Source organism: Elgaria multicarinata, chromosome 22 (genome assembly GCF_023053635.1).
Source record: "Elgaria multicarinata webbii isolate HBS135686 ecotype San Diego chromosome 22, rElgMul1.1.pri, whole genome shotgun sequence".
In the NCBI taxonomy this organism is placed as follows: Eukaryota; Metazoa; Chordata; class Lepidosauria; order Squamata; family Anguidae; genus Elgaria; species Elgaria multicarinata.
Genome location: NC_086192.1, coordinates 8,905,240 through 8,932,071, shown reverse-complemented (window position 1 = coordinate 8,932,071; position 26,832 = coordinate 8,905,240). Strand labels below are relative to the sequence as shown.

Sequence of the window (26,832 nt, the reverse complement as noted above, 5' to 3'; positions counted from 1 at the left end):
GTGTAAGCAAGAAGACAGGTCTCTGCCCCAAGGAGTCGGCAGTCGCGGAGGGGTCGTGGGAGCGAGAAGGGACGCAGGAACAGGCAAAACAAGAATGACAAGGGAGGCCCAACTGGAGCCGGCACGGGCTTCACGTCGGCACCAGGTCAAGACACGGGCTTTTAACAAAGCCTTTGATGGTTAAATTCACCAAGCCTGTACATAGTTTTAATTGGTTTTACTATTTTAAAATTCTATACTGGTTTTAGCTTATTAATGGTTTAATTTGTTTTTGGCTGTGAATATTTATTGTTCTATATTGGTTGTATGATTTTATCTGTATGCCGCCCTGACAGCCTTGTGATATAGGGCGGGATACAAATGTCTTAATAAGTAAATAAATAAGCCATCTCCTTTACGCCCCAGCTCCCAATATCCACCCCTAAAGACCCTTCCCAGGTTTGGGTTCCCCCCACCACCACCGCAGTTTCACGATCTGCTTTCCCCAAATATAGTTCCACATTTTGCCCTCGTTTATGCCAGTCTGTCTCTGCTGCCTCCTTCGCCAAGATGTCATTCCGGTCATCTGCGTTATCCACGTTGTTCCCAGCACGTTGTGGTGCTAAATTTTGGCTGTACAGGAGCTCAGTATGATAGTGCCCATAACAACTCCCGCAAGGAGAATCAACAGTCATCAAGATACATATCAATATATATCCTGCTTTGATTTCTTATTTCTTTACTTACAGTTCTTATCCCACTCTCCAGCCATAAAGGTGCCCACGAGGAGCTAATATACAATCAATTTTTAAAATAAAATAAAAGACTACTCCCCACATTCCTGGGGGTGATGGGAGTCGGAATCCAAAACATCTGGAGAGCACCAGGTAGGGAAAACTGCCCTAAGGCAGGAAAAGCATACTTGTACAACCATTCTCCTGCGGAAAGTGGAAGGAGCAATTCAACAGGCAGACAACCAGGTGACAGGAAGTCATTAAGGGATGCACATCAGAGAGACAAGGATTCTTTCTTGACGCCAGTCCCAGGGATGTACTCGGGATGTGCCCGTCACACTGAAATTATAATTGGACTCCGGAACATCAAAGAACAGCAAGGGAACTCATTTTAATAGTTCCTCTTTCCTTTCTACCATCATCCCCAAACCTGGTGCCCTCCAGATATTCTGGACTACAACTCCCAACATTCCTGACCATTGGCCATCCTGTGAGTCTGTCTTAAACCTGGGGCCCGACGCACTCAGGACCCACACTGAACAGATTCGAGGGTACCATTAAGACAGAGTCGACGTCCAACACGGAGGCCTTGAGAAAACTGCTTTTACACTCCATATTTAGGTACCACCATCAAATATTATTCACACAGGGCTGGTTCACACATGACGCTAAACCTCACACACGCCTCCTGCATGGTGACGAAGAAGAAGCATCTGAATGCTTTCGCATCCGTGTTAGATTAACCGCATCTTGCCACGTCACTGCAAGAGAATTAAAATGAAAGCCGCCCGGTGAAGGCGGCCAGTTTAATTCCCCACAATGCTCCTGGAGCAGACGCTACATCAGGAGCTTTGTGGGGGGGGGGGGATTGTGGGGAATTCAAAGCGGCGGTTTCCAACCTGCTGCTGCCTCCAGATAAACCCACGGGGGAGGCAGCCATGTTGGAGGGGGTGTTTCACAGGGGAGGGGGGTAGTTTGCAGAGGGTTGCCATCACACTGGAGCTAGCAGGGGAGGGGGCAGAAAAATAAACCCATGCTCCCCTGAAATGGCACACCATAATCCGGATCTGCACCACAGAACCGTTAAGGACGGAAACCGGAGCTTTGGAAGCCATGTCACATTCTCTATCAAAAGCCTGCGCTTGAAATATACATTTTGGCCATTTCCTCTCCAGCCGCTAATTCAATCCAGGCCTGTTTGGCTGCTGCAACAGCTGCAGGCCAATTCTACCGGTAGAGCAGGCAGGGGACCTGAGATGGTGGGAGAGAGACCAAGTGACATAGGCAGAAAAGGTACCACTGGGGGGTGAGATGCATTTCTAAATTCTCACGCACACGATTATAGGGCCATTGCACTGCAAGCTGTTCTGATAACTGGGTTTTTGTTTTAAACCCTTCCGGATTTTATTGCAGCGGCGGGAAGCAAGGGCCGGATTCCATTTCGGTCGAGGGAGGGGCTTCCTGTGCTGGGCGGGGCCAGAGAGGGAAAGGGTGTGGCTAAGAATACCAGCATATTGGAATTTAAAGCTCATACTAAGGCGAGACATTTCAACCTGTTAGAACAGGGGTGCACAAAAGATGGGAAACTCCCAACTATTGGTAGTTGCTGGGGAAGGGGTGTGGCCTGGGGAAAGGGGCGTGGCCATCTGGCCAACCCAGAATTTGGCACCCACCCACCCCCCGTTTTAGCACATACCCGAGTTCAGTAACGCTGACCGGCTTCTTCAAGCTGCTAAACCTAACGTCTTGGTTTGTTCGTTTCATTGACCGTAAATTTCAAATTACGGTATGGTTAAAAAAGCAACGCTGAGCATGACCAGAGCAACAGTGAGGATAGATAGGACAGGTGGTGAAACAGCTGTGATAATAGAACAGGCACAGGCATGTGCAAGGGGTGTGCCGGGTGTGCGCAGGCACACCCTAATGTCTCAAGCAATAAGCATTGAATCGGGGGGCCATTGTGTAGGGATCCAGAGGGGGATGCAGACACAGCAGGCTTCTCTGCTGCCCCCAACAGCACACCATTGCTCCCGGCAGCAGGAGTGAAAAGAAATCGCTCTGCCAGGAGCCACGCTTCAAACAGGACATGAGGAAGGGCCCCAAAGGCTAATATCGCCTTTTAATCCCCTCCTTTGGACAGTGTCACTACAAACCTACCCGCACACTGCGCTCAACATCTAAGGTCCTCCTCCGAGTGCCTACTCCGAAGGAAGCTCGGAGGATGCCAACAAAGGAGAGGGCCTTTTCAGTGGTGGCCCCCCAATTCTGGAATGATCTCCCCGATGAGGCTCGCCTGGCGCCAACATTGTTATCTTTTCAGCGCCAGGTCAAGACTTTTCTCTTCTTCCAGGCATTCAATAGCATTTAACAACGCTAAGTTGTTGTTGTTGTTTTTCAACGGATCCCAGAACTGTTGTTTTTAAAGGGATACCGTTGTTTTTATACTGTTTATGTTTTCAATGGTTTAAATTTTGTATACTTTTTAATGTTCGCTGTTTTTAACTTTTGCAAACCGCCCAGAGCGCTTCGGCTATGGGGAGGTATATAAATGCAATAAATTAAATATATAAATCCCCACCAATGCTTCTAACAGCCCTCCTATGGTCAGGCAAGCTGAATGTGGAGTAGCGCATCAGTGTCTATAGTGTTTAATAAATAAATGAATAAAAGTAATATCTTTTATTATTGAGTATTCAATAAATGTTCACCTTTTTAAAAAAAACATTCCCTGGGTGCACACCTTAATGAAATGTGCTGCGCATGCCTATTTATTTATTTATTTATTTATTTATTTATTCATTACATTTCTATACCGCCCAATAGCCGGAGCTCTCTGGGCGGTTCACAAAAAGAGAACAGGGCACATAACTGGAGGGAAATTGCAGCAGAGACAATAAGGGGATTTACTCCCCTTATTTATTTATTATTTATTTATTTATTACATTTCTATACCGCCCAATAGCCGGAGCTCTCTGGGCAGTTCACAAAAATTAAAACCATTCAAAGTATAAAACAACAGCATAAAACCATAATATAAAATACAATATAAAAGCTCAACCAGATAAAAACAGCAGCAATACAAAATTACAAATTGAAAACAGCAAGTTCAAATCTATTTATAGGCTGTTAAAATGCTGGGAGAATAAAAAGGTCTTCACCTGGCGTCTAAAAGCATATAATGTAGGTGCCAAGCGTACCTCCTTAGGGAGCTCATTCCACAGCTGGGGTGCCACAGCAGAGAAGGCCCTCCTCCTGGTAGCCACCTGCCTCACTTCCTTTGGCAGGGGCTCACGGAGAAGGACCCCTGAGGATGACCTTAGGGTCCGGGCACGTACATATGGGAGGAGGCGTTCCTTCAGATAGCCTGGCCCCAAGCCGTTTAGGGCTTTAAATGTTAATACCAGGCTTTAAATGTTAATTCCAAGTCCTTTACCGGGGAGTAAATCCCATTCAACTCAGTGGGATTAACTTCTGCGTAGACATGGATAGGATTGCACTGTAAAGAGTACAAGGCCGTTTCACGTTAAGGCAAATCAGCAAAAAGTCTTCACACAAAGCAGTTCAAAATATTACAAAATTAATAACAGAGTTAACTTTTAACTCTAGTCAATCTCTGCATTGCCTGGGCACCTGTCACAAGTTTTCCTCCTCCTCTGAATACATTACGAGGTTTCAAGAACTGCTTGATTTTGGATTTAGAGTGGAAGTTTACATTTTTTATTTAGGATTACATTTATATCCTGCCTCTACGGTGGCTTACATGATATCCTCCTTTCCCAATTTATCCTCCCCACAACCCTGCGAGGTAGGTTAGGCTGAGAGTCAGTGACTGGCCCAAATTCACCCAGCGAGGTTCAATGACCGAGTGGGGTCTAGAACCCAGATCTCCTGAGTTTCCGTCCAGCACTCTAACCTCTACATCATACAAATTGAGAACTGAGAGGTGATAGGCACCCAACGCCAGCCATATGACCTCCCTCCATTTTGTCAGGCTTCCATGCCAATTTCTGACAACCTAAAGTAAAATTGACAGTGTAAGCCTATGCACGTCTGCTCAGAGGTAAGTCTCATTGAGTTCAATGGGTCCTACTCTCAGGCCAGAGGGTACAGGATTGTACACCATAAGATACACAAACAGTGCAGTCCCACGCATGTCTACTCAGTAAGCTTCAGATATATTCCAAAGTATGATAGGATTGCTGCCTTCAACGCCCAAACCCCTCATAGCTGTATCCCAAAAGCCAGACCCACAGAGATCTCACCAAACACTTAAAAGAGAAACTTGGGCTCAGGCTTTGTTGAACCTCCGGGGATAAGAGGAGAGGAAAACCACACAACAGGACACAGAACAATGGGCTCAAGCTGCAGGAAGCCAGATTCCGGCTGGACATCAGGAAAAACGTCCTGATTGTCAGAGCGGTACCACAATGGAAACAATGACCTAGGGAGGTCGCCGTAGAGGCCTTCAAGAGGCAGCTGTCAGGGATGCTTTAAGGTGGATTCCTTCATTGAGCGGGGGTGGGACTCCATGGCCTTAGAGGCCCCTTCCAACTCTACTATTCTATGATTCTATGAGTGCTATCACTGCATCTTGTGGTAGCGAATTCCACCGCGCAGTTAAATTATGGGATTTGCCACCAACAAGTCCTGATGGCCGCTAGTTGGAACAGCTTCAAAAAGGGGGTGGATAAATTCCTTGAGGAGAAGGCTATCGATGGCTATTAGTCCTGATGGCTATGTGCTACCTCCAGTATCAGAGGCAGTATGTCTAGGTGCACCAGTTGCTGGGGAACATGGGCAGAGGGGTACCTTTGTGCTCATGTCTTGCTCATGGGTTTCCTGTGGGCGGCCAGTTGGCCATTGTGTGAACAGAATGCTGGACTAGATGGACCCTTGGTGTGATCCAGCACAGCTCTTTTTACATCCTTAATTAGATCTCTAGGAGAAGAACAGTCCATGAGCCCCCGGGGTCCATGAAGGCATCACTCTAGCTCATAAGATCCTAAGCTCAAATTTAACCATTGTGATCAAGAGTTCCAAATGAATTTTGAGGTCCTGCGTGCTCACAGGAGAGTGCAATACTTGGAAGGCGCATAAATGCTTTCTCTCCACCCTCACGCGCCCCACGAAGTCCCACTCAAACTACATCTTGTGGAACTCAACCCTGCTTAGAAACTCATCCATGGGGCTGAGGAGAAGAAGAGCCCTTTGCATCATAATGAAGAAGAAACCTAGCACGTAGCTGCTGTGTACGAATTTCCTCTGTTCAGGGCCATTTTTAGAAAGAGTCTTCAGTCTTTAGCTAACATGGTGTAGCGACCAGACCAGAACGGTGGACTAGAACCCGGTGAGATCAAATCAAATTCCAACTCAGCTACACAGCTCACCCACCAGGTAAGAAGATCAGAAGAGCCCTGACGGATCAGACCAAGGGTCCACCTAGTCCAGCACTCTGTTCACACAGCGGCCAACCAACAGTTAACCAGGGACCCACCAGCAGGACACAGCGCAACAGCACCCTCCCACCCATGTTCCCCAGCAACTGGTGTATACAGGCTTAATGCCTCCGATACTGGAAGTAGCACTTACCCAGCAGGGCTAGTAGCCACTGTGAGGAGTAAGCAAGCCAGAGCAGAACTGTGGCACCATCCAATGTACACTTTTCGGCCAGATGTGCCTCCCGCTTAAATGTGTTCTAGGTTGAGCCACAGTTCTGCAAACTTAGGGTAGAAGTAAGGCCTGGTGGTTTTAGGGTACCTTGGATGAAGGGCAAAACATCTGCTTTGCCCGCAGGAAGTCCAGGCATCTCCAGTTCAAAGCAGCCAATCCCAACTTGGTGCCGTCCAGATGTTTTGGGGGTACACCCCCCATAATCCTCAACCACAACCCACGCTGGCTCAGGCTGTTGAGAATGAAAGGCCAGAACATCTGGGGGGCACCAGGTTGGAGATGGCTGTTCCCGCCACACCTGTGGCTGTAAATGCACCCCTCGCAAGCATCATGACAACAGATCAGAAGAGAAAGAATTCAATAATAATAAACCAAATGCTAACCTAACTAATTTTTATTTTTTTTATTTTTTTTACATACATCTAATTTAAGGGTCCTTCACAACAGTGGCCCAAACGAATACAAGATGCGTTTAAACCCAGATTTGTCTTTGCTGGACTGAACCTTGGAGAAAAAAATAATGAATTCTTTCACCAGGGTAGGGGACAGAACAGAAGAAAAAACATACAGAAACGCACACGCAATAATATGTGTGTGTGTGTGTGTGTATGGAATGATCCCTTGCAACCGTAAACCCATTTACTCAGGTGTAAGTTGCACCAAATTCAATGAATAAAATTAAAAATAAATAAATACTAAATAAGTAAATGAGCCGGAGTTGAGAAGGAGACAAGGACTGGACTCTGTAGCTGCAATCCAAGGCTCCCTTGCCAAAGAGCAGGTCCCATCAAAACCTGACGGACTTACTTCATGAGTAGACACACACAGGCTCATGCTGTAAGGCTGCCATCATAGACACAATTACCTGGGAGTAAGTCCCATTGAACTGAATACATAAAACAATACATGTGGGAGTTACTTCTGAGTTGGACACGCAGAGGATCAGGAAGTGAGGCTGCCACCCTGTGCCCCCTTACCTGGGAGTAAACCCCCCTAAACACTGTGGGGCTTCCTCCAGAGTCAACCCAGCACCGGCGGGGCTTTACGGCTGCCGCCCTGTGCCCCCTTACCTGGGAGTAAACCCCCTAAACACTGTGGGGCTTCCTCCAGAGTCAACCCAGCATCGGCAGGGCTTTACGGCTGCCGCCCTGTGCCCCCTTACCTGGGAGTAAACCCCCCTAAACACTGTGGGGCTTCCTCCAGAGTCAACCCAGCACCAGCGGAGCTTTGCGGCTGCCGCCCTGTGCCCCCTTACCTGAGAGTAAACCCCGCTAAACACTGTGGGGCTTCCTCCAGAGTCAGCCGTCCAGCTGCCATCTCCCGCCCACCGACGGGGCAGCCAACCCTGCTGAGCACAGCGGGCCTTACTCCGGAGCAAACCCAGCACCGGTGGGGCTGTGGCGCTGCCGGCGCGCGGTGCCGGCTCCCTTGGGAGTAACGGCCACGGCGGGCCTTACTCCCGAGTAACCCCTCCGCGCTCGGGGGCGCTCGGCGGCGCCTGCCGGCCGTCCCCCCACCCCACCCCACCCCACCCCAGCGGCGCCCGGACGGCGGAGGAGGAGGAGGAGGAGGAGGAGGGCAACTCACGCAGCTTCTTCCACATGGCGCGGTGGCAGGCGAGGAAGCCCTTGCGCAGCGCCGCGCACACGGCGGCCGGCTCGGGCGAGCGGAAGCCCTTCTGCTTCTTGATGAACGCCCAGAGGTGCTCGCGGGCGAAGTGGGCCGCCTCCCGCCCGCCGTGGCCGTCGCACACGGCGAAGAAGGCCACCGAGCGGCCGCAGCCCGGCGCGGGCGAGGGGAGACCGGGGGGCGGCCGCTCCTCCGATGCCGACGCCGACGCCGGCCCGGCCGCCCCGGCGCCTCCTCGGCCGCTCTCCTCGGGCTCGGGCTCCACCAGGATCTGGGTCACGTCCTCCATGTATTTCCTGCCCCCTTGGTCCGAGAAGAGGCTCACCCCCAGCGAGCACAGACCCTCCATGCGGGAAACGGGAGCCTCCCTTTCTCTGCCTCTCCGCCGATGCCTCCCGCGCCCTTTCCTCTCCGGGAAAGCGGGGGGGGGGAGAGAAAAAAAGAAGGGCGCTGCGCCCCCCCTCCTCCTCCTCCTCCCCGGAGCGAGTCCTGCTTTCCTTCGCCGCCGGCGACTTTTATTGTTTATGTCCGTCGGGGGAAGCGGCGGCGGCGGCGGCGCGGTTCGGACATGCCCTCTCTCCTTTTCGGGGGGGCTTCGACTCCTCCTCCCTCCTCCGCGCGCGCGGAGCTCGGAACGCGGGCGGAAAGGGGGAGAAACAATCGCCGATGGAACGCTCGGGAGCTCAACGTTCCAAGCGGGGTTGGGGAGGAGGAGGAGGAGGAGGAGCAGCGCCGCCGCCACTACTACTCCGCGCTGAGCGCCCGTCGCTCCGCCTCCCCTCTCCAAAGAGGCTTTACGCGCACCCTCCACTTTCTCTCCCTCCCTATCTCGGAGTGAAAGTGCTTTGTTCCTTTCCAAAACTCACCCTTCTACGTGTTGTTGTTGTTGTTGTTTGTTGTTGTGATGCTAATGAGTTTACAGGCCGCTTTTAGGAAGAAACGGGCCCGGGGGTAGGTGGGTGGGTGAGTGTGCTTCCCACCCGGATGAGGCCTTGTGGAGTTTTGGGGGTGCAGAAAAAGCTTTCATCCTCCTTTGGTGTTGGGCAGAAAGTAGCTCTTTAGGTAGGGTGACCATACGGAAAGGAGGACTGGGCTCCTGTATCTTTAACAGTTGTATTGAAAAGGGAATTTCAGCAGGTGCCATTCGTATGCAGGCAGCACCTGGTGAAATTTCCTCTTCATCACCACAGTTAAAGCTGCAGGTGCCCTGCCCTCTTTTCAATCTGGTCACCCTAGTATAGCTCCTGCAGCTTTAACTGTGGTGATGAAGAGGGGATTTCACCAGGTGCTGCATGCATACAAATGACACTGAAATTCCCTTTTCTCTGCAACTGTTAAAGATGCAGGAGCCCTGTCCTCCTTTTCATATGGTCACCCTACTTTAGGGGGGTTGGAGGGGGGGAGACTACAAATCCCAGAAGCCCCTTCCAGCACGGCCCAATGGTCAGGAATACTGGGAATTGACGGTCTAAACATTTAGCATCTGGAAGTGGGACCCAGGCACTTTTCTACTAGCGGGGACTCCTTCCCTCACCATCCCGTTTCTCTGAGTTGAAGTAAGATTGTAGTGCCTAAATTTGCTTTCCTTTCCCCCCTCCTCCTCCTCCCTCCCAATCCCCTTTCCTTTTGTGCTATGTCTTTTAGATTGTAAGCCTGTGGGCAGGGACTGTCAAGAAATACTTTTTTGTAAGCTGCCGTGAGCGCCTTTTTTGGCTGAATAGCGGCATAAAAATGCTGAAATAAATAAATAAATAAATAAAACTGTACTTCTCACAGCAGCTAGAGGAGAAATGGATTTCCCCCCAGCAACAAATATGTCGTTTTTGGTCCTGAAAGGGCAATTTAAAGGGCTTTCACACAATCAGGACCGGTGCTACCATAGAGGCCACTCAGGCGGCCGTCTAGAGCGCCAAGCTAAGGCGGGCGCCGGGCACAGTGCAGCACTCATGCGCGTTGGCTGTGAGCCAGCCCGGCCCGAGGATTCAGCTGGGCCTGGGCGGGCGAGATGGTGCCCCGCGCCCACCCAGCCGAAGTGAAGCCAGGGATGCTGGGGTGGGGGTGGGGCAGCTCCACATTCGGACTTCCGGAATGCACCCGGAAGAAAGGGAGAGAGAATGTATAGGTGAATGGGGTGCATGGGGTCTTTGAGTGAATGCATGTGTTCATGCCTGTGTTTGTTTGGAGTGAGTGATGCTGAGTTTGTGTGTGCATGCGCGCAAGTGTGTGAGTTGGGGGGGATGATTTTAACACTCAGTATTTTAACACTTAATTTTAACTTAAATTTAATTTTTACAGTTTTAACTCTGTATTTTAAACTTATATCAATTTTGCTGCGTAGTTTTATCCTGGTTGTGCTTTTTATACTGTATTTTGTATTTGTGCTTTTAACCTGTTGGTTGTTTTATCGTGGTTTTAATTTTTGTGAACCGCCCAGAGAGCTTCGGCTATTGGGCGGTATAAAAATGTAATAAATAAATAAATAAATAAATAATAAAATTCCTATTAAATAATGCAGTTTAGACCCATAGACGTTCCTTTCCAATTTGTTTGCTATTATTGGCATGACGTACTTCTTGCACTTTAAAATAAATTTAGCAGTTTCAAGTTTTGTGCTTTTTATTTTTTCCAGGAAACATCTGTTCTTAAAAATCAAAGTTGGCATTTTTGGGGGTGGGGGTGGGGGTGGGGATGGGGGTGAAAGTAAAAGCCATCACACAGCTGTTTCCGTCTTCTCTTCTTTAAAGGGTTTTCTGTGGAAAGAACTACGATGCGAGAAGCTGTGGGAAACCAAGCAGAAGCTGTCAACGTCTGGACCCTCCACAAAATTCCGTGGACTAGGCAGGGCGTTTCCCCCATGATAACCAGCCAGAAAATCCACTGGAGAGAAAAAGGCAAAAGTGCACGATCTCGTTTGACTGGTGGTGCAAGAAACCGGGGGGGGCGGGGAACCACCCAGGAATCACAGGGGTGCCTGGGACACTTTACAGGCAAATGGGAAATGAGTTTTTTGGGACTTTAAAACTGTCTAATTTATTATTTCACATGCATTTATAAAATGGACTGTAGTTCACAAATGTTTGTGCCATAATAAATTTGTCAGTGTTAAGTTGCCTCTACAAACTTATCTGGGAGTAAGTCCCACTAAAATCAAGGGGAGGGGTATTTCTAAGTAGATATACTGGGACATTGTTTATGGGGTGTTTAAGAAATTTAATAAATACATAAATATATGGATTTGCACTGCTCGTTTTTGCTGAAATGGGCTAACGCCACTACCCCTCTGGAAATCTAAATTATTAGACACAGAGGAAACAACAGAGAAAGGGATTCAGAATGCAGGCAGGGTAAATGTGAAGCATATGTGATTATTTCAAAGATGTATCCTTAGGCTTAGTTAATGGGGCTTGTTTGATTGTATCAGGAGCTATTAGTGATGAAATCAAGATGCTCCCAATCTTTGATTGCTTTCTTGGTAGTGATCTCGAAGCTCCCTAGTGTTAAAAAAAAAACACTTTGAATATCTCAAAAATGCTATGTAAATTGTAGGGCTGTAATGTTTAAACGGTTAGGTTGATCCATTCTTTTTCCCAGTGGCAGGAAATCTTTAATGTATGTCCCCAATAATTGAGCAGCCTCTTAAAACCAAAGGTGACAAGAACCATCTTAAGAGAGGCAGTCCTCTTTTTCTCTCTCTTTCGTAGGAGGGAGAGCCTGTTCCAAGATGTTGCCTGTTACAGCAGAGTTGTACGTTATTTAAAGGCAAACGATGTTTCTTCCTTCATAAATATTGCTTTTATCCACATGCAGATTTTAACTGATATGTTAACTAGTTTACTACAATTCCAATGAAGAATAGAGCAATCCTATAGCCTTTAGACAGTGCCCAGGTGGGCTGGGGAGAGAATACTTTGCATTCCCAGGGACATAGGATACTTTGGATTCCCAGATCCGAGGTCAGAGACAGTGCTCCAACCTCAGAACCAGTAATCCCCGGCCGTTCCCCTATCCCTTGTAAATGGCGCAGAGAGAACCACACTAGTGGCCTCAGAGACAGGATAGAGGGGGGTGTTCTGATGGACACAGGGAGTAGAGGGGATTGGAGAGGCCAGGGTACGAGCTATCCCAAGGCCTCTCCAGCTTCCTTCCCTCCCCCTCCAATGCCCCCCAGCTAAACAGGCAAAAACCCTGAGCGGAAAGAGCAGCAAAAGCGACAATAGCCTCAGCTGTGCTTCCCATTCTGCTCCAGATGCTCATAAGGCTCCAAATTTAGAGGTGCAGAAGAAATAGGATGCAGAATAAAAAGGATTGTGCCCTAAAACATCTTTAGACTGCACCCCTAGTAAATTTATTGCTTTAATATCCCACCGTTTTTCCTTCATCACGGACTTCCAAGGCAGTGTACATAGAGGTCTCCTGTCCAGGCACTGTCCAGACAGCCCCAGCCTGGTTGAGATGGCTTTTTGGAAGACTTTTTTTTAAAAAAGGGAGGGGGGAAGGAAGGCAACTCCATGGCAAAGGATGAGTATTGCAATTCCTATCAGCTAGGTCAATGGCAGAGACATCTACCCTTGTGTATCATGTCTGAAATTTAGATTGTAAACCTGAGGACAGGGACTTATTTTTGTAAGTTTTGGCTAAAGGGCAAGGTATAAATGTTGTAAACAAGCAAACAAACAAGGAATGGCCATCTTTGTCCTGAGGTATCTGGTTGATCGCAGCTGGAACTAGGATGGTGGACTAGATTGACCTTTGGCATGATCCGGCAGGAACGTTCGTATATTTTAATTCGCAATTATGCTTAGGAATAACAACAAGGAGTCTTGTGGCATCTTAAAAGACTTCACAAATTTATTCTAGCATAATTTTTTGTGGTCATTGTCCACTTCTAGCCAACGAAAGCTTATGCCAGAATAAGACTGCAATCCTATGCATGGAGGCGGTAATGGGCTGGATGAGGAAAAACAAACTGAAGCTGAATCCTGTTCAAAATATGGCAGCCAGGTTGGTCACCAGTACATCTAGGTATTACCCCAACATTAAAATCACTCCACTGGCTGCCAATTAGTTTCCGGGCGAAGTACAAAGTGTTGGTTATTACCTTTAAAGCCCTACATGGTTTGGGTCCAGGTTACCTGCGGGATCGCCTTCTCCCATACAATCCGCCCCACACACTCAGGTCCTCTGGGAAGAATTTACTCCAGTCAGCCAAAACTGGGCTGATAACTGTTACCCAAAGGACCTTCTCTTCTGTCACCCCTAGATTATGGAATGGCCTGCTAAAGGAGATTCATAATATTAACTCTGTGATTTTAAGGCAGCTTTGAAGACTAGCCTTTTCCGGCAGGCCTACCCAGATGAATGTAAAATCAAGAATTTTTTAAATGTGTTGATTCCTGTACTAATGTTGTTCCCCGCCTCGATCCAAAGGGAGAAGTGGGTAAGAAATAATAATAATAATAATAATAATAATAATAATAATAATAATAATAATGTTTAGAAAGGTGGGGGAGTCCCAACATTTTCCAGCCAATCCTAAACTGGCTGGGCAATGCCAGGTGTTGTAGGCCATTTACTGACTGAACATACATATGTTAATCTTTAAAGTGTCACAAGACTCGGAAAATGCTTAGAAACAGAAACTTCATTTTTTAGAGGCACAAGCTGGGGACAGTTAACAGGGGAGAGCTAGTAAGAGTAGTGCTGCTGCTGCTTATGATAAGTATCTGGCTGACCACTGTTGGAAACATGTCACTAAGCTAGATGGACCTTTGTCTGATTCCAGCAATATAACTCGTATAGGGAAGGCTAGGATTGGGGAGGAAAACTGCCCTCCATATTTACTAGGACATTCTTCCTTCATCCGCCACACTTCCCAGCATGCCTCCAGGGTGCCGGCGGGAAGGAATCCAAAGCCGACCAATCACCATTTAGGGGAGGCGGGCGAGATGAAAGAACAAATGGGCCTGCGCCTGCGCGATGCGCCCTAGAGGGGCTTGCATACCTTGCGCGCATCCTAATGGCGTCATAAGAACGCTGCAGACTGAGGAGCAAAGAAGGGGAAGCGTGCTTCTGGGCGGTCAGCTAAGCTGTTGTCAAGGCAACCAGGTTAACCAATCGAGTTCAGATTTCGAAGAGAGGGAGGAAAAAGGATTTTTCTAGGAGAGTTGTATACGATCTTCCTCCTATGCTAGTTCAAGCTAGTGTCTGCAGACCCCTGATCAGTAGCTAGCTTTGCAGAAGGGCTCTTTTCATTTTTTAATTTATTTAGCACATTCATATCCTGCCTTTCCTCCAAGGGGTTCTCCCTCACCCTAATTTTATCCTCACAACAACCCTGTGAAGTAGGACACACAGAGAGAGATTGACTGGCTGAGCGGGGATTTGAACCCTGGCCTTTCAAGTCTTGGTCTGATACTATGACCAGTACACTGCACTGTCCCAGCTGAGTAGGAATAGTGGTGAGCCAAAGTCTACTGCTCCATTCGCACCCACCCACAAAACACCTTGCTGCTAGTAGCCATAATGCTCGTATTCTTTCTTTGGGGTATTTATTTTCTTTAGCTGTTTTTGCCCTGCTCTTTGGCTGAAAAGTCTAACAACGAGACTTCCATCTTACCAATAAACACAATCTGTTAAATCAATGCCAATCAATAGTACTCACTAAAATGGATAAAAGTGGGGCAGTTTATCACAACGGCATTACAGCTGATATCTAAACTATTTTTAAAATCTAGTATAGGTTCTATAGAGCATTAAGAGCATTTAAAAGCTTGAGCATATGAAAGAAAAGAAAACTTGTCATGGAATTTCAGAACACTGAACACGACTCAGGTTGCTTTCTTGCCCAAACGGCCTTTTATTATCAGTAAAATAGACCACACTTCAACACGCAAGAACAAGAGACTGCGTCTCAGCCGCTGTTGGTAACATATATAGGTTAAATGTCGTCATTGATCATCCTACTGCTTTGACAAGTCCTGTTAACAGCTACACTGATAAGACTTGGTTATTACCATGCGTGCCCTGACTACTTTCTACTTCTTATCTCAGTTTTAAGCTGGCTCAACACTTTGGGTGTTTCCCACAAGCATAGCCGTCAGGATATGTAGGTTGCATACACAGGCTTATCAGTAATATTCCAGTACCTACACAGATCTCGCAGTAAAAACCCATCACTTACAAAGACTCCATAAAAAAATTCCATTACACAACTAAAGAGGATGACCAATTGAAGGGCCACAAGGCATATTAAGAGGACATAGCTTGGCCCATTGACTGCCGGCTGCTGACCTACCACCACCACCAATTCTATATACTGGTCACAAAGAAAAGAATAGTGCAGGGTTTATGAGGTGGTAATGGAATGTCATTTAGGGTGCAATCTTATGCATGTATATAAATAGTTTTACCCTACCCTGTGCCTGCTTACCCTACCCTGTACCTGTTTGCATTCTCTTCCCCTCCTTATTGTTTTACTATGATTTTATTAGATTGTAAGCCTATGCGGCAGGGTTTTGCTATTTTATTGTTTTACTCTGTACAGCACCATGTACATTGATGGTGCTATATAAATAATAATAATAATAATAATAATAATAATAATAATAATAATAAAAAAAAATAGGGAAAAGTCCTACAACTCTTAGCATTTACCAGCCAATCATGCTAGCTAGGGAATGCTAGGAATTTTTCTGTCTAAACATGCATAGAATTGCACCCTTAGAGTAGAGGGGAATATCTGAACAGCAAAAAGAATAAGGTGTGACCATGGTTTGCAGGAGAGGAAGGCAAATTTTAAAATATAGCTTCTTTCACCCACATTTGACCCCCATCTCTTGTGGGCTATAAATTTCAGCTAGATACATTTCAAAGTGTTTTCAAAGTGTGATTTGGGAGTGGGGCCACACAAATGGATATATATTTATACTTTGGAACATAAGAAGAGCTATACTGGATCAAGCCATGAATCCAGTTGCCTGTGAGAAACCCACAAGAAGAACATGGGTGCAGTAGTACAAAAAGCCTTATTCACTGTGGTTAAAGCCATGGTTTAAGGTGTCTTCTGAACAGGGCCACTATGTGGCAGCCTCAGTTCTCCAACGGTAAAAGGTTGCGAAAATGTAAAGTGCAGTAAATAAGTGCTTTGTTAACAGTCAGTAGCATCATCTATTGCCTCATTATTTATTTTATTGATTACCTCTGTATACTACCTCCCAGCCAAAATTCCCTGGGCATTTCACAACAATTAAAACGATAAAAATATGAAACAATAAATAATTTATATCATGTTTTATTTTTGCTGTATTTTTATGGTTTTAATTGTTGTGACCCACACAGGGAGCTTCGGCTACTGGGTGGTATATAAAGGTAATTAATAATATAAATAAATAACTTTTAAACTACAGAATAATATAAATAAATAACAAGTTTTAAACTACAGAATAAAACCAAAATGAAAAAAAACACCAAATTAAAAAAAAAATGAAAACTAGCAGCCATGCAAAGATTTAAAATACAGTAACATATTTTAAATATTGTATACTTTTGGCCCCAAAACAGCGGTTAAGCTTTATACCAGTGAACCTCCCCAAGTCAAGAAACAAATGGGAAAGTCAGAATGTTTGACAGATAGCACAGGCTTATTATGGGCCTGCTCAGACAACACGCTAAGCCATGATGGTTAAGCGTTTTGAGATAACCATGATGGCTTAGCGTGTCGTATGAATGGCATTTTTCCTAACTGTGGTGGCTACATAGCCACGGTTTAACCATGCTCATTAACCGCTTGCTGAAAAAGGGTTAGCGGCCCTAGCCATGGCTTAGGGCGTTGTCTGAACAGCCTCTGTGTCTCTAACTAGGACAGGAAGAGCAAAATAAAAGAAAATGAGGCAAAAGTGAATGGGCAATAGAGTTAAAGAGCCCGTTTTGAAAGAAACCCAAAGAAGGGAGGTGGGTTGTGGTTCCTCAGTGATGAAGGAGAAGCAATTCTGCCCATTCTCAGAGGCTATTTATATTTGTTCAAATTTACAATACTGACAGGGAAACCCTAATACATGTTTCCTCAAATGAAGCCCCATGGAGTACACTGGGATTTACTCCCAGGTAACTGCATAAGTGTGCAAGCTTTAGTGCACATATTTATCTGGTTGTCAGTCCCATTTAACTCCATGGGGCTTACTTCTGAGCTAAGCATGTAACAGATTCATTTTGGCATAAGTTTTCATGGACACAGTCCGTCAACTCTAGAGTGACCCTATGAAAAGGAGAGGGCTCCTGTATCTTTAACAGTTGTATTGAAAAGGGAATTTCTGCAGGTGTCATTTGTATATATGGAGAACCTGGTGAAATTTCCTCTTCATCACAACAGTTAAAGCTGCAGGTGCCCTGCCCTCTTTTAAAATGGTCACTCTAGTATAGCTCCTGCAGTTTTAACTGTTGTGATAAAGAGGGAATTTCACCAGGTTCTCCATATATACAAATGACACCTGCTGAAATTCCCTTTTCTATGCAACTGTTAAAGATACAGGAGCCTTGTCCTCCTTTTCATTTGGTCACCCTATTCAACTCAAACTAGCAGGTAGATATAGATAGACAGATAGATAGACAGACAGATAGACAGACATCCACATGCTGAGCCTGGGGTGAGGGGGAGAATGCATTTATTTATTTTATTTAGTACATTTCTAATCCGCTCAATGACTAATGTTCTCTGGGCGGATTACAACCCGCTCAAAAGCTAAAATGCCATTTTAAAAGTTTAAAAATATAAAATACAAAACAACATTTAAAAGAACAAAATACAATATAATAAATGTAAATTGCTAAGCTTGCAATTCTACAGATTGTGCTCTAATTTTTTGCTTTGTTTTAATTTAACCTCAGGAGTAAAAGGGGCGGGGATACTTTTCGGTTCAATTGGGCTTTTACTTCCAGGTAAAAAAAGGGTGAGTTGTGGAGGGGGTAATAAAGAGCAAATATAGACTAGAATCGCAACCATTAAAGTGAAGAAAGTGTTGGATCTAATGTAGCTTTGAATTGCAATTCCGTAATCCCTTACCTGGAGTAAGCTCTAGTGAGCTCAGTGGGATTTTTCTATGGAATAGGCACATATAGGCAGAGGGAAAGCCATGTTAAATCCGTGGCAGCAAAAAGCAACAAAGAGTTTTGTGGCATCATAAAGTCTACCACATTTATTTTTTGGCACAAGCTTTAGTGGACTGTATAGCCCACTTTATCGACCCAAGAAGTCTACCTTGTCTACGACAGTGGTCCAGACCGGAGGCTCACCTCAAACTCCCAAACTGCAACATGGGACCCACTTTCGCAATTTCACAGTTGCCCAACCACGGCCCATCTGGATTGATCTCACGGCCCACGTTTGGGCCACACGACTAGGGTGACCATATGAAAAGGAGGACAGGGCTCCTGTATCTTTAACAGTAATGTAGAAAAGGGAATTTCAGCAGGTGTCAATTGAAGAGGGTGAAATTCCCTCTTCATCACAACAGTTAAAGCTACACTAGCTATGGCAGAGTGGCCAGATACAAAAGAGGGCAGGGCTCCTGCAGCTTTAACTGTGTTGATGAAGCGGGAATTTCACCCTCTTCAATTGACAGCTGCTGAAATACCCTTTTCTACATTACTGTTAAAGATACAGGAGCCCTGTCCTCCTTTTCATAGGGTCACCCTACATAGGAGGAGTGCAACCTTGGTTGGCGATTTCAATGGCTCTCCTCTTAAGCATGGATCCAACCCAGAGAAAGAGACCTGCGGCCTTCACCGTCGCCTCAGGTCTCCTCCTCCCTCTTATCCTTTCCCCCCTCCTTCCTTCCTGCCTTCCTTCCTTCCTTCCTTCCGAGCCGGCGACGGCGCCCCCAGCGGCTCCCGCCCGAGCAGGCCTCGCCCCGCGGCCTCCTGAGGCGAAAGCGAGCCGCAGACGGAACTCGACCCTCGCCTCAGCGCCTGGGCTGGGCGGAGCGACTAGGCCCGAGCAGGCCCGAGCGCCGCAACGCAGCCCAGCCGAGCCTGGGCGGGAGGCTGAGGGGGAGAAGGAGGGGAAAGAGGCGGGTGCCGCCGCCGCCGCTCGCCTCCATCCATCCCTCCCTCCCTCCCTGTCGGCACACGCAAGATGGCGGCCGTGGAGCTGGAGTGGGTGCCCGAGACGCTCTACAACACCGCCATCTCGGCCGTGGTCGACAGCTACGGCCGGGCGCGCCGCAGGGACATCCGCTCTTTGCCCGAGAACATCCAGTTCGACGTCTATTACAAGGTGGGTGAAGAGGGGAGACCCCCCTCTCTTTACCGGGGTGGACGGGGGAGAAGAGGGGAGACCCGGAGAAGGGGGCTCCCGCCTTCCCTCTCTTCTCCCCCCTCCCCGCACCCCATTTTTCATCTCTTCCTATTCTGAGGAGGGGGCGCCAAGATGGTTGCCCACCCCCGCCACCCTCAGACTTGGCCTTGCGAGGAGGCAATGGCTTCCCCTTCCTCCACTCCCACCCCCTCCCCATACGAGACTGCAGGTATAGAATCGGAACAAGCCCCCCACCCCGCCGCCTCAGAACCGGTTTTGCTTGTTGCCCCCACCCATTCCTCAAAAAGAAAAGAAAAGATTTGCACCCCGAGCTGTAGAATTTGTACCCCCCTCTGAATCTGCTTTGCATATTCCCCTCTTCTGAATCTGCACCCCCTAATTAGAACTTGCACCCCCTTTCTCAATCTGCTTTGCATATTCCCCTCTTCTGAATCTGCACCCCCTAATTAGAACTTGCACCCCCTTTCTCAATCTGCTTTGCATATTCCCCTCTTCTGAATCTGCACCCCCTAATTAGAACTTGCACCCCCTTTCTCAATCTGCTTTGCATATTCCTCTCTTCTGAATCTGCACCCCCTAATTAGAACTTGCACCCCCTTTCTCAATCTGCTTTGTATATTCCCCTCTTCTGAATCTGCACCCCCTAATTAGAACTTGTACCCCCTTTCTCAATCTGCTTTGCATATTCCCCTCTTCTGAACCTGCACCCCCTAATTAGAACTTGTACCCCCTTTCTCAATCTGCTTTGCATATTCCCCTCTTCTGAATCTGCACCCCCTAATTAGAACTTGTACCCCCTTTCTCAATCTGCTTTGCATATTCCCCTCTTCTGACCCTGCACCCCCTAATTAGAACTTGCACCCCTTTCTCAATCTGCTTTGCATATTCCCTTCCTCTGAATCTGCACCCCCTAATTAGAACTTGCACCCCCTTTCTCAATCTGTTTTGCATTTTCTTCCCTCTGAATCTGCACCCCCGAACTATAGGTCTTGCACCCCTGCTCTGAATCCGCCTTGCGTATCCCCCTCTCTGAATTTGCACCTCCCTGAATTTGCTTTGCATATTCCCTCCTCCTAATCTGCACCCCTTAACTGTACATCTTGCACCCCAGCATAGATAATCTGCTTTGTTTCTCTTTCCCCCTCTTGAAAAATAATAATTTGCACCCTCTCTAATTGCCTTACTTCTCCTCCTATTATATTTGCATGCCCTTGCAGTAGAATTGGCCACCCCAATTCAGTGCTCAAAATCTGCACTGCCTATTGCCCCACGCACACTTCTGTGGGGGGGGGGGGGAAATTGCATCCCCTCACTGTAGAATTTGCACTCAACCTCTAGAATCTACATTTGTAATCTCCCATTTTTCTGCACCCCCAAACTGTAGAATTTGCATCCCTCTCTGGTTGTTTTGCATTTACTTCTCACCCACACCTAAAAAAAAAGTAGTTCTTTCTTCCCTTGTACCCCTTCACTGTAAAATTTTCCCCTTGTAGAATATATTCTGTCTTTTGTTTTTACACTTCCATGAGTGACCACACCAAGATTCCTCCTGCCCTATTGTAAAATTCCAGGCCATTCTGCTCTGTTCCTCTAGCAATTACACCCCCTCCTGAAAATTTTATTCCCCTCCTTTGTTACCCTCTCCTAAAGTTTGCCTCCTCAATTGTATTAAACCCCAACTTTTATGGAGGTACACCTTTCCTGGACATGCACCAATATACCATCCAACTTTATGCATTAGCACTTAGCTCAATTTTCAACATGCCCACCCTCAAGAAACATCTATTTGGGTTTTTTTGCTTCATACTTTTCCCTCCTTGAGCTCTGGGTCTAAGGAACTGTGGGGTATCATGGAGTTAGGAGCTCTGTAAAGTTGAAGGTTCAGGTAGTGATAATAAAAGCCATATAGGACCCCAAATGACTAATTTATACCTTTCTTCCCTACCTGCCGCCCAACTGCAGTGTGATAACCTGAGTATTATTTTGGGGTCGTAGTGACTTTTCCTTCAGTACCTATAAGAATAAAGGCAGATTTGTGCTCACTCAACTTTAGCCTGGGAAGTTGGGCTAGCTTTACGAATTGAGGCTATAGGAGCTGGTGTTGTTAATCTTAAACATCCCTTTAACAGAGAAGGTATGTCTTTTGAGTTGTTTTGTTTTCTGCAATTGCCATCTCTTGATTTTATTGCTGGCTCTGCTTTTTGCTCTCTGGTTACACATTCAAAGTACTATCTACTTATAGCCTGGGTGCAAACCACTCTTGGTATTTTCCTAGAGGGGAAAAAGTGTTTTTCTCTGGGCTGCATACAGATTTCTTCATTCTTGGACACTAATCTTATTATTGTGTAGCACGTTATTTTATGGTGTTTATTTAGTATTCCTTAAAAAAAGTCATCCTGGTTATTAAGATTCTTTTCTTGATGGTGGAAAATACCACATTTCCACACATTTGGGGGACAGTGCAGAGGTGTACTTGTATATGACCCTTGTTTTTAAGAAGGCTGCAAGGATAATAGCTAATCTCTCCCCACCCTCTTTGTATATATGTGCTTGTGTGAGCGACATTTCCCCATTCTGTATGTGAGCTTTAAAAGGTTCCACAAATGAGAGGAATCCCCCCTTTTCTTTCACCACTGACCTAGTCTAGAAGGACAATCAAATCGCAGAGCTGTAATGGGATCCATTTAAGTCACTTCCAGATGTCCTCTACCTTTGGTGTATCATTAAAGAGCATTCAAGGGAAGGTAGGCTTCTAGTTCACGGTTCTCCCTCACACCTGAGAAGGCTTTCGGGTGTTTTCTACAAGAGGGGTTTCTCTCCCCCGCCCCCAAAATGTGTCTCTGCGCTAGAGATTAAAGCCACCGCTTCCTCAGGATGGAGCTGCATTATTTAAAAACGGAAGGATGAGCCCTGTCAGAGCCCAGGAAATCTATGCCAGTCAAAGAAGAGCAAAATGGAAATTTCCCCATATGCTAGCTGAAAGCTAGATATCTTAGCTCATTTCTCTAGCTTTCTGTGATGAGGAAAGCGAGACGTCCCAACTTCACACATGTTTTTCTAGGCACTGTGAATGCTAAGCAAGCTTTTCGGTGAGCTTTGTTGTTTTATTGCGACAGGCAGTAGTCCAGTTTGGGTGGGTGGGTGGGTGGATGAATGTGCCCCTGAGCAGACGGGTGTACAGCAGATGCCCTTCTGGTTCTGTTCTATTAACTGCTCGTGCTAGATGTAAATCTTGTGATATTTGCTCATGAGCAATATAAGCTGGAAATTATTCCCTCTGTTCCTGATGATCAGGCTCAAACGCTTTTGATTATTTAGCTAAAATGGCGCCGCCCGTGCACAAGAGGAAGGTATCGGCGGGTTTCGGGGAACCTCCAGGTTTGCAGAAGTACAAAAAAAAAATGTTTGAAGACCTAACCCTGGAGAAACCTTAAAGCAGCTCATTGAGGACTGAGCATGCTCAGTAGCCACAGAATACTGGTTGACTAGTAGGGATGGGGAGAAACAGAAAATTGGGGGACGGAATGGAGGCTCTTGGATGAGGCATTGAACAGGAACATGCCACACTGCAACATTTTGTTGCAGGTCCCATTTGTGCCTTTCCGAAAGCCGCTTTCAGTATACCAGAGGTCAGGTCCCCAGCTGCTGTCGTAATAGTTGCCTTTGGCAAGCTCGCTACCTGTAAAATGGGATAATTTAATGAGGTCATGGCTGCGCTGCCTGGCACATTTATGGTTTGGTATTAAGACCTGTGTGAGCAACTGAACGCTTGGGGTCTTTGCAGGCCACAGTACTCCGGAGCAGTGCAACAAACTGTGATGTTACTGCAGCACTGCAGACTGGTAAAACCAGCGTAGACCTTTATTACTAGGGTCTCAATGTGCTGATATATGTTAGGCTGTTAATTCCAGAAGATAATAAAGGAATGTCGGGATAATATAGCTGAAACGATGCACTGTATTGTTTTGAATGCCAGACACTTTTCTGGTTTTATCAAGAACTCTGCTGAAATGCTTTTTTACATGACCACTTCAAAACAGGTTATTGTTTTTTAAAAAAGGAACCGTAATGAGTCTGAAGCACCCTTCCCCAACCTGGTGCCCTCCAGGTGTTTTCAGCTTGAACTCCTAGCAGCATGGCAAATGGTCAGGAATTCTGGGAGTTGTAGTCCAAAACATCCGGAGGGCACCAGTAAGGCAGAAACATCTGGGTAAGGCAGAAAGTTCTTAACTAGCTGGGGTAGAAGGTGCAGCGGCACCAGAATGCCTGAAAACATGATGATGTGAAGGAATGAGTTATACTTCTGTGGGGTTTCTAGACCCTATAACTGCAGTTATGAACTTTGAAATGGGACGGTGGAGAGCTAGAGGACCAGAAAACAATGGAGGAAATTTTGAAAAGCATCTTTGCAAATAAGCTCATCGAATTTACTGGCCTGCAACAAAATTTTATTAGCCTGCCTGACCCCATTTTAACAGCTGAAAAGAAAAAAAGAGAGAACCAACTCACTTCTGGTTTACAAAAATGTGTTTGTTTGATCTGCTGGAGATGAACCTGAATCACCAAAGGCGAGTGACTATAGTCCTGATTAAAAGTGCGGATTTTCTTCTACTCTCATCATTTCCATATTACTGTGTTGGTATTATTTTTCCTGGCAGATCCATTTTCTGCTCTTAATCTCAGAATATATTCAGTGTTTCCCCGGTCAGTGTCTGCCATATTCATTAAATGACAAAGGACTGGGAGCATATTTCAGATTCCAAGATGTCAGCAGAATGTAAGAGACAGCGCTGTTACCCAGCCTTTTCTCAAGGATATGCTGCAATTCAAGTACATACCATTTTTAAGTAGCTAAGGGTACAAATGTATAGGTAGAAAAAAGTCCTGCAACTCCCAGCCTGCCCCAAACAGCCAGTACAATCCTATGCATACGTAGACATGTGCGCTTTATTATTATTATTTTTCCTAGTCATGTAATTCGATTCAGCTGCTTTTACCTATTGGAAAAACCTTTGTGCAAGCCATAGTTTGTCTGCAAACTAAGATCATAGAATCATAGAATAGCAGAGTTGGAAGGGGCCTACAAGGCCATCGAGTCCAACCCCCTGCTCAATGCAGGAATCCACCCTAAAGCATCCCTGACAGATGGTTGTTCAGCTGCCTCTTGAAGGCCTCTAGTGGAGAGCCCACAACCTCCCTAGGTCACTGGTTCCATTGTCGCACTGCTCTAACAGTCCGGAAGTTTTTCCTGATGTCCAGCTGGAATCTGGCTTCCTTTAACTTGATCCTGTTATTCCGTGTCCTGAACTCTGGGAGGATCGAGAAGAGATCCTGGCCCTCCTCTGTGTGACAACCTTTCAAGTATTTGAAGAGTGCTCTCATGTCTCCCCTCCATCTTCTCTTCTCCAGGCTAAACATGCCCAGTTCTTTCAGTCTCTCTTCATAGGGCTTTGTTTCCAGACCCCTGATCATCCTGGTTGCCCTCTGAACACGCTCCAGCTTGTCTGTGTCCTTCTTGAATTGTGGAGCCCAGAACTGGACGCAGTACTCTAGATGAGGCCGAACCAGGGCCGAATAGAGAGGAACCAGTACCTCACGAGATTTGGAAGTTATACTTCTATTAATGCAGCCCAAAATAGCACTTGCCTTTCTTGAAGCCATATCGCACTGTTGCAGCCATATCACACTGTTGCAGCCGTATTTCACAGATCTCAAACCATGGTTTGATCTATGATTTGCAGGCAGTCTACGACTTGAGCAAACAACCGTTTGGTACACCTGATGAGAAACCAGAAGGGGAAACTTCTAATCTCTTCTCCTTGCATACAAGGGGAAGGGATTAGAAGAGAATAGGGAGTATACAAGCCACAAGGGAGCTTCGGCAATTGGGCAGTATAAAAATGTAATAAATAAGTAAGTTGAGGATTCTTTCCATCATTTGAAAGCTCATTTGAATGCAGCCATGTTCAGAAATTGGAACAAACCCTATTTTTTTACAAATCATAGTTGGTTAAGGACTCCGATGCGGAACCATCAGATCCTGGTTCTGCATCGGAGTCCTTAACCAACTATGATTTGTACAGACCACAGATTTTCATATTGGAACAAAATGGAGTTGTTTATATTGTACGCTGCTTAGAGATTTTGGCATATTAAGTGGTGTAAAAAAATTACAGATGAATCAAACTGAGCAGAAATTTGAATTTTCCCTTTCGTATGATGAGTGGGATATTATTTATTAATTTAAAATATTTATATCCCGCCCTATATCACTAAGATCTCAGGGCGGCGTACAGATATGGTGAGCAAACCCAGGGCATTCTTATCCCAACAAACCATGGTTTGTTGTGACATCAGAATGCAGCCGATTTCTCAGTATAATCTACCATAAAGGGATGTTACGATGAGAGAGAAGTGAAGACTCCCTACGTACAGTGCATTATGCTTTCAAAAGGGTGGGGTACAGATAAAATAAATAAATGTATTGTTGGTATCGACAAAAATGGAGTACTGTGTTAGGTTTGCCAACTACTACTGTTGTCTTCAGGGTAGATCATTTATGGGCATTCCGTGTTATGAAACATGTGTAAAAGTTAATTGAGTAGGCAGGACTATGAATTAACAAAGTGTGTATTCTGGCAAGCACCCAGTAGATTCCTTACGTGAGGCTTTGTGCTTCTCAAGATGTGAGCGTATCTCCTTCGTAACACACTGTTCCTTAATCTAGTTCTTGCATTTAATTAATTTTTCTACAGATTTATTCTAGGGGTGGAAATGCTAGATAGAAGTTCTAGATAGAATGACACCCAGTTTGTGACATAGTTTTTAAACCAATCTTCCCCAGCTTGGCAATACTGGCTAGGGATGATAGGAGTGGGCACCAGGTTGGACAAGGCAATTCTAAATTGATTGATGCCCTTTCCGCATGCATTGCAGTTAGATCGTTTGCAGGACATTTTGGTGCTGTTTCGTTTTCTTTATACGTTTTTCCGACATGGTGACGACTTCCACATAGGAAGTGTGAAAATTTGTGGAAGTGTCTATTTTTACTCAAATTGCAGCAGAGAGTTAACTTATGGGATTCACTACCACAATTTAACAGAAGCCGCGAATTTGATTACGACACATAGTTTTGCGGACTAGAGTCTTACTTCATCAGATGCATGAAGGATTTTCCTCGGTTGGCAAGTTCCAGGATGTAAGATAGGGAGAGGGAGGGAAATGAGAACGGGTTAAATGGCAAAGGGATGTATAAAGTTCTGCCTGACGCTATTAAATTACGCAAAATAAATAGTATCAGACTGTTCTTTCTCCATTCCGTTGTCACTTGACCTTACTGCTAAAAAATATTCTTTTCCTCTATACTATAAGTATGCAACCTGGTGCCTTCCAGATGTTTGGACTACAACCCCTGACATTCCCAGCCAGCATTGGCCATGCTGGCTGAGGCTAATAGGAATTGTAGCCTGACACACCTGATGGGCACTGATTTGCCTATACCCGCTCTAT

General features: G+C 46.0%; 2 protein-coding genes across 3 annotated transcripts in view; one reads left to right on the top strand and one right to left on the bottom strand.

Annotated features, from left to right (window-relative positions):
• Positions 1-8,709, bottom strand: part of PPM1D (protein phosphatase, Mg2+/Mn2+ dependent 1D) — a 43,799-nt gene extending 35,090 nt beyond the window's left edge. The window contains exon 1 of one of the 2 annotated variants that reach the window (XM_063146549.1): positions 7,971-8,709. In XM_063146549.1, coding sequence (XP_063002619.1) covers positions 7,971-8,361 — 391 coding nt within the window. In that variant the 5' untranslated portion in view covers positions 8,362-8,709. The remainder of the gene's footprint in view (positions 1-7,970) is intronic. The other variant, XM_063146548.1, reaches the window with a different exon arrangement.
• A 10,419-nt stretch (positions 8,710-19,128) lies between these two features.
• Positions 19,129-26,832, top strand: part of APPBP2 (amyloid beta precursor protein binding protein 2) — a 47,572-nt gene continuing 39,868 nt past the window's right edge. Inside the window, exon 1 of the mRNA XM_063146613.1 lies at positions 19,129-19,281. Coding sequence (XP_063002683.1) covers positions 19,141-19,281 — 141 coding nt within the window. The 5' untranslated portion in view covers positions 19,129-19,140. The remainder of the gene's footprint in view (positions 19,282-26,832) is intronic.